We start from the raw sequence: 7729 nt of genomic DNA, 5'->3' as shown, positions 1-7729 counted from the left end.
AATATAAGGTGGCAAACGAGCAAGCGGCTACCTGAATCCACCAAAATGGAGCGACCGCTGCACATAAACAACCGCAATTACAGATGCGATGCCTACCATTGATCGACGGAGGAGGAGACGCACATAAAGAGGACATTTCCCCTTCCTATGCGTTTCCTCCACTGTCAAATCCAGTTTTCTTCCCATCCCTTCCTCTTAAGAAAAGGGTCCAAAGGGAAAAGGACTAAAATTAGGCCTCCAGCACTACACTCATCAGACTTCACGCCTGTTTTCTGTGTGGTCGTGGTATAGCGCCGGGCGAGCCATTCGTGCGAAGATGTTAAAGCGGGCTCTAACACTGTTTGAATAGCGGTTGCTTGGAACTTCGTCCGCATCAAATTAAAAAATAATAAAAAAAAACATAGCCTATGTTACTCACAGATAAGTTACCTTTCAAACGGTGAAAGAATTTTTAAGTTATTTCAATACATACAAAAATACAAATCTTTCCTCTTTATCATAATAGTATAGAGTATAGATAACTAGCTTTCGCTCGCGACTGCATCGGCGTAGAATTAAAAAATAAGTAGCCTATGTGTTCTTCCATACTATCCTCTACATCTATGCCAAATTTCATAGAGTTCCATTGAGCAGTTTAGACTACAAACTCGAACAAACAACCATCCATCTAAACTTATGCATTTATAATATAAGTAAGATGGTTGTAACTCCTAGGCTTCTACGATTCTATGTAGGCCATGGTTCTTCTAGACTTTCTGTTCTATGACGAATATGTCACAGAACAGAAAGTCTGTGGTGTCATTACAGAGATATGTAACAATCATCCATTCATACAAATTATTGCATTTATAATATTAGTAAGACAATTTCATTTTATGAGCGTCGGTGGCTCAGTGGTTTGAACACTTGACTTGTAATCCACAGGTCTTGGGTTCGAATCCCGCTGCCATGTACCAATGTGATTTTCGATTTTTACGAATTTTCATATGTACATAATTTACCCGACGTTCTTACGGTGAAGGTACACATCGTGATGCCTGCACATATCGGCGAAGAAATTCAAAGATATGTGTGAAGTCAACAAACCCGCACTTGGCCAGCGTGGTTGACTATGGCCTAATCACCCCTTATTAGCGTAGCCTCCGAGCCCCTCGGTGGGGACGTATAGTGAGCTGGTGATGATGATGTTAATTTTCATTTCAGCCTATCATTTCCTCAAAGGCCGGCAATGCATCTGTAGTTCCTCTCATGTTGTGGATGTCCATGAGCGCTATTGACCTGAGCACGACCTGAGCAACGAGCACATGAACACCAACGTTTTCACGTGCTCGTTTGCCCCCTTTTATTACAAAAAAAAAAGTTTTGAGATTATCCAAATCTGCTATATGGATCTCAATGATTTTTTCACAAATGTAGAGCATAGTCTGGAAGAACACTTGTACATAATAGTGTTATCCAATGACAAATACCTTCATTAAATTAAGAATTTAAATTTTAACATTTTCAATTGTTAGTTAAACAAATTATACTAATATAATGTGAAAGTTTAGATGGATGGATATTTGTTACAGTTTGTAGCCTAAACGGCTGAACGATTTTATTTGGTATAGATGTAGAGGATAGTCTGGAAGAACACACAGGCTTACTTTTGTTTTTTTTATTCCATCAATTGACAGCTAGTTATAAAATAAAGATTTAATATCATGCAGAAAAAATAAAAACTACCAGTCAACAAATAAAATCAAAACAAACTATTTTTTTTTAATAAGTAAGGGGTTTAAAGGGTGTTAGGAACATGAAGATCATTGATGGCCAGACATCTGCAATATCAAGGCAACCACAGATTACTAGTCTTTGTAATATGCTGGCATCTCAAGACATTAAAGTGTACTGGTTTGGGACCTCCAAGGATAGACAAGTATGTTAGACTGCTGCCTTGAAGCCATGGCTATGTTCATAGCAAAATCAACCATAAAATTGTAGCAGACATTTATCTGCTCATCTCTGTGTATACAAGTTTTATTTACTAACACTTAGGTTTATTATGTACAGATAACAGAGTATTATTATAATCTAAAACTTTATAGTAGTCTTGAGTAAATAACTCATTTTTCTGTAATTTAGCCTAAGTACATAATCCTTAACTAAGCATATTATTTTAAAAGATCCCTTCATAATTGAGGAATTTATTATTATTTAACTTGTACTTTTGTATACGAAAAAACATTTTGAAATGCCTTCTATTTACGTAAAAAAAATGAGAGTGCAGAATTATATAACAATAAAAATACTAGTTGTTTACAATTGGTTTTAAATGTGTACTCACCTTTAAAGTTGCAGTAACATTACTATGTTACTCAAATATTTGTTTTCGCACCCACAAGTTATTTCGTAAATGTTTACTAATTTTCGTTATATTGTCAATTTTCACTATCACAGCCTCCAGCACCTATATTTCATCGCATATATGAACTAAGATGTTATACTTTGTTTTTTTTTTTAATACTATGACACAATTATCGATTGGACTACCGTCGACAGCATAAATTAATTTATTCAATCATATGCATGTATATGGCGAATGGGTTACTTTAATTCATAATACCGTCTATTTTAGGCCGTGTCATCACTGAAGTCATTTTTGTTGGGAAATGGTTAATTGGATGCGACTACGTCGCGGTAGAAAAATTTAACTGGAACAGTTTATACGCGCGATAACCGACCGAGCACTCTTCAGCACTTGTCTGATATGAAAAAACTATTTTCGTTCTTCGAAACACGAAATCAATTTGACATCTGTCATAATGTAGTTCCAATAATAATGTTACAATTTTAATAAAATGTTTACTTTTAAGATAAAAATTAATTTCCTTCCTATAAAGCGAAAACAAATAGTAAAGAAGACCAAAGTTTCAAAAGATAAATTAAAGGTTTTTTGGCATTAAAATATGTTTCAATTGTTATAAAATTAATATTATTTGAAATACTGATCAAAAGATGAACAAAAAACCGGTATTTTTTTGTATCAAAGTGCACATCTCTATTATTTTGACATTAGAGAATTAGTCTTGTCATTTGTCAATTTCAATTTTAACTCGTAATAGTCAATAAATAAAATAAACCTTACAAAATCAATACAAGGTAACATGGAAGATACTGAGTTGGAACCTTCAGAACTGGGTACACAAACATACTGGCAGAAGGCATATACTAAAGAAATTATAAATTTCGAGGATCATGGTGATCCCGGAGATGTTTGGTTTGGAGAGGACAGCGCGTACCGTGTTATCAAATGGATATGCCAGTGCGGTATACCACAGGACACATCTGTTATTGATTTAGGTAATTTATTATAAAAACTCCATTCGATAATACATAAATTATGTTCTAACCTTACTTAATCTTTGGAGAAAGTTTTCAGTTTATTTAATTTACTTGTGTCACTCTCGAGGCTTTGAGCTTTCTCTAACTTTGTGACTAGGTCATAAACAACCATGCTGGCCTTTTTTTTTGGTATGACGGGAAAATCTTTGAATAACACCCTATACTTTTTTTAAAAATGGTTATGTAAGATTTCTACTCAATAAAAATCCCCTCAGTGGCCGCCCAAAGCTGCGATTTGAGGGTCCCGAGATAGATTTAGGGTCAAGTGGAACACATGGTACCCATGCTAGCCTGGAGATGTGTAATAGTGGTAGCCTGCTTTAAAATCTTTGCACAAATTGTCTGGCTTGCCAGGTGCAATACCTCGCACAGAAGACAAGCTTGAAGAGGGAACAGTTCCATGACAACACTATGTTCTTTTCTGGGCACAGTTATGGGTCAAATAATTAGCCACATTTCCGTTGGACAACTATCATTTATTCTGTTATTTTCCAGGATGTGGCAATGGTTATACATTAACAGAACTAGCGAGAGAGGGTTTCAGTAATCTCCTCGGAGTTGACTACTGCACTGAAGCGATCACCCTCGCGGAGAAGGTGGCGCAGGATCAGTTCCCTATGATAAGGTTCAAGGTATTTTTGACACCAAATATATAACAAATAGATACATCCTACATGTGGTAAAAAGTGTCAAAAGCATAAATAACTAACCGTTGCTCAGAATTTGACCTGCATGAAAATAAAAATTATACCCTATGTTACTCGCAGATAGCTTATCTTTCTAATGTGTACACTTTATTTTCGCACTAACTTTTGTCCACGGCTCCGTCCACGTAAAATTAAAAAAAAATACAAGTAGCCTTTGTGTTCTTCCAGACTATGTTCTACATCTAGGCCAAATTTCATTCAGATCCATCCACCCATTTAGGCTACAAACTCTGACAAACATTCATCTAAATTTTCGCTTTTATAATACACTAGCTTTCGCCTGCGACTCTGTCCATATAGAATTAAAAAACCTAAGTTAATTGTCTATGTGTTCGTCTACACTATCCTCTACATCTATGCCAAATTTCATTGAAATCCGTTCAGCAGTTTAGGACACAAACTCTAACAAACATCCATCTATCCATCTAAACTTTTGCATTTATAATATAAGTATAATTTCAGGTATTTGATATAATCAATGATAATGTTAAAACTTTAGGTAAATTTGGTATAATACATGACAAAGGTACATATGATGCTATCAGTCTAAGTCCTGAAGATGCGAAGCAAAAACGACACAAGTATATAGATCAAGTTGCGGAAATGCTAGCGGAAGATGGTAAGTTGATTTATTTATTTTATAATATAAGGAGGCAAACGAGCAAATGGTTACCTGAATCCACCGAAATGGAAAGCGACCGCTGCCCATAAACATCCATTATTATTGCATTATTGCAGATGCGTTGCTTACCCTTTATTGACGAAGGAGGAACACATTAAGAGGACATTTCCCCTTCCTATGCATCTCCTCCACCATCAAATCCACTTTTCCTTTCCATCCTCTCTTAAGAAAAGGGTGGAAGGGGAAAGTGACTTAAATTAGGCCTCCGGCACCACACTCATTAGACAAAACGCGGAATTGCTTCCATTTCACGTCTGTTTTCTGTGTGGTCATGGTATTAGAGGCGAGCCGACACATTCGTGCGAAGATGTTAAAGCGGGCTCTACCATTGTTCGTCCACAAGTCGATTTCTAAAACTCCTCTGTTTTGAAGTTAGTTGACTTCAAATATGGGTTGGTAAATAGATTATTTTGGCGGCTACAATATTTGGAACATTTCGAAATGAAATGCTGAAACAAAAATCAATTCAAAGCTTTTAACTGTGTCTGTACAAGACACAGTTCCTTTTAGAGATTTTAAATTGTATTACCGCAATTAAGTTATATACTCAGATCCACTGATTCTGTCAGAAATGGCGCGCTTTTCCAATAAGTCTGACATTGACAGCTGTCAGATAGTGATGGGATGACTATGCCGATGTTGTCCGATTTTCTTCTTAACGTTTATTTTTATTATCCCTTCATTTGCACTCACTGGTATCTAATTGGTTATTTGTATGAGTCGGAGTTTTCGTTCCAATGAACAAGGCATTTTTTCCTGAAGTGGAACATCGCGGTTTTCCGCGACTGTGCATAAATTAAGCTGCCATTTGTGTTATTTACGTGATTCTTTTCTTGCTTGATGCGGAATAAGTGCCATTTGGTCCTTTTTTTTTTCAAAATTAAAAATTGTACAGTAGTTTTTGAGTTTTAACTTTTAAAGTGTACGAAAAAGGGGTATTTTTTGTCCTGAATTGGTTTAAAATAACGAAACATAGCCGATAATCAATGATAATGTAGCTTTCTAATTGTGATTTTTTTAAATAAACACAGTAGTTTTTGAGTTTATTCGTTACATACAAATACCAATTTTTCTTTTATAAAATTAGTACATATAAAACCACGTGATTATTAACATAATCTTTTTATATTAAAGGTTTATTCGTCATAACATCGTGTAATTGGACGGAAGAAGAACTTCTAAAGCATTTCTCTGAGAAAATGAAGCTAAAATGCGTCATACCGACGCCGCAGTTCACTTTTGGCGGGAAAGTTGGCAGCATGGTGTCTTCTGTTGTTTTTGTTAACAAATAAAAACTACAAAAATGACTCTCTGAATGGTCTCATCCAAAAAAAGATGTTTTTTACTCTGTAAATAAAAAGTGATGAATTGATGAAAACATTTCGTATTATTTCGTGTTTTCCAAAATATTTATACTGAAAAACAAATCTTGGCACAGATGCCGAAATTCAAATAAATAGATTTGTTTTATCGATTTATCAATCAATAATTGATTAAATAAAGATAAAGGTGTGTACAGTAGTTAATATTACAACATTTGTAGAACCTATCAGTTATCATTTCTTCATAATTGTTCAATACTGATTAACTTAATCTTTTATTTAAACAGAAAATGTCATTGGCATCATAGAAATGTATACGAGGAATGTGGTAATCAAAATGGCGGGTGTATCATCGAATTAAATTGTACTATTTTGTATCTAATTTAAAAAAATCCATTTACAAAACGAAATTAAGGTATACAATATTAACAAGATGGCGGGTGATATTATTTTAAAACTAATAAAGGTATCATTTCGTAACATGAAGGGCGATATTAGCCAATAGTTTGATCAACATTACGCCATATCTTTGTCTATGGGTCAAGGTTAATTAGGTTAATCGATTACGATAATATTTTAGGTTATTTTAAGTTAATTCAATATATAAAAACGACACCCTTAGGAACAATAAGCGTTTAAAAAATTAGTTTATTTAATTACATTAGTAGTAATGTAATAAAGACCAAGCCCACATTATTTTATTGGTTATAGAAATAAAAGTCAGGTATTTCATGACATATTTTATTCAAAAACCCTAAGAGAGCGACACATTACAATGTGCATATTCTATATTGATTTATATAAAAGGGATCCTTTACATGTTTCAGGGCCAGTCCCACCAAATTGTAAATTTAACAATCCAACGTGTAAAATATGTGATGAAAATATAGGATTTTTTTTTCTCTTATCTGACAGTGGTGGGACCAGACAGACCCTTAAAATATTAATATACAGTTTGGCGGGTAATACACAATGTTATTAAATATCACAAGGGAACTAAAAAAGAATATAGTCCAACCAAAAAATCTGATTACATGTAAAAGGAAATCAAATGGGTAACTCCAAAAAATCTTGAATTTACATTTAATATAAACATGAAAAATCGTGAGACATGATTTTTTAGTCGGACTACAAAAACAACCACACAATACTTATACATATTAAAATAAATCGATCAAGGCAAAAAACTAACAAAAACGTAAATAATTTAAGAATCTCCGAGATTTTAATATAAATTTTTGTACCCTTAAAACACCAAAATGCAACAAAAATGCTTACACCAATGGAATGCAACAATAATACAAAATTTTCAACACCTAAACCCAACATAACAGTGGCTGCAAAAAATTTTCACCTTTGCCTATTTGTTTAAAAAAAACCGCGAGTTTTTCAAGACTGACAGACGCATAAAAACTTCCATCCTTCAGATCGATCTATTTTTCGTCATCTCAAATATTTAATTTTAATTTCTTTTAATGTCAATTTTACTTGTTTTCTAATTAAAAATACAATTTTAAGTCGTTACGAAATGTGAAATATTCTATGACCTTCGCATGTCCCTAGCGGGCCGTAAAAACTGACATTTTTGCGTTCATTATTAAAGTTCACGGTATTTCTACAAGACTTTTGTATAC

The 7729-nt window shown here is 34.0% G+C and overlaps 1 protein-coding gene across 1 annotated transcript; it reads left to right on the top strand.

The window, feature by feature from the left end:
• Positions 1 to 3071: 3071 nt before the first annotated feature.
• Positions 3072 to 6146, top strand: LOC106103091 (protein-lysine N-methyltransferase mettl10). Its single transcript, XM_013282794.1, has 4 exons — positions 3072 to 3342; positions 3880 to 4016; positions 4554 to 4710; positions 5908 to 6146. The coding sequence occupies exons 1-4, from the start codon at positions 3147 to 3149 to the stop codon at positions 6063 to 6065; spliced, it is 648 nt and encodes a 215-aa protein (XP_013138248.1). The 5' UTR covers positions 3072 to 3146; the 3' UTR covers positions 6066 to 6146.
• The last annotated feature ends 1583 nt before the right edge of the window (positions 6147 to 7729 follow it).

Source organism: Papilio polytes, unplaced genomic scaffold (assembly GCF_000836215.1).
Source record: "Papilio polytes unplaced genomic scaffold, Ppol_1.0 DF824493.1, whole genome shotgun sequence".
Lineage (NCBI taxonomy): Eukaryota > Metazoa > Arthropoda > Insecta > Lepidoptera > Papilionidae > Papilio > Papilio polytes.
The sequence above is the reverse complement of the archived record's forward strand: the minus strand, read 5'-3'. Positions and strand labels throughout refer to the sequence as shown.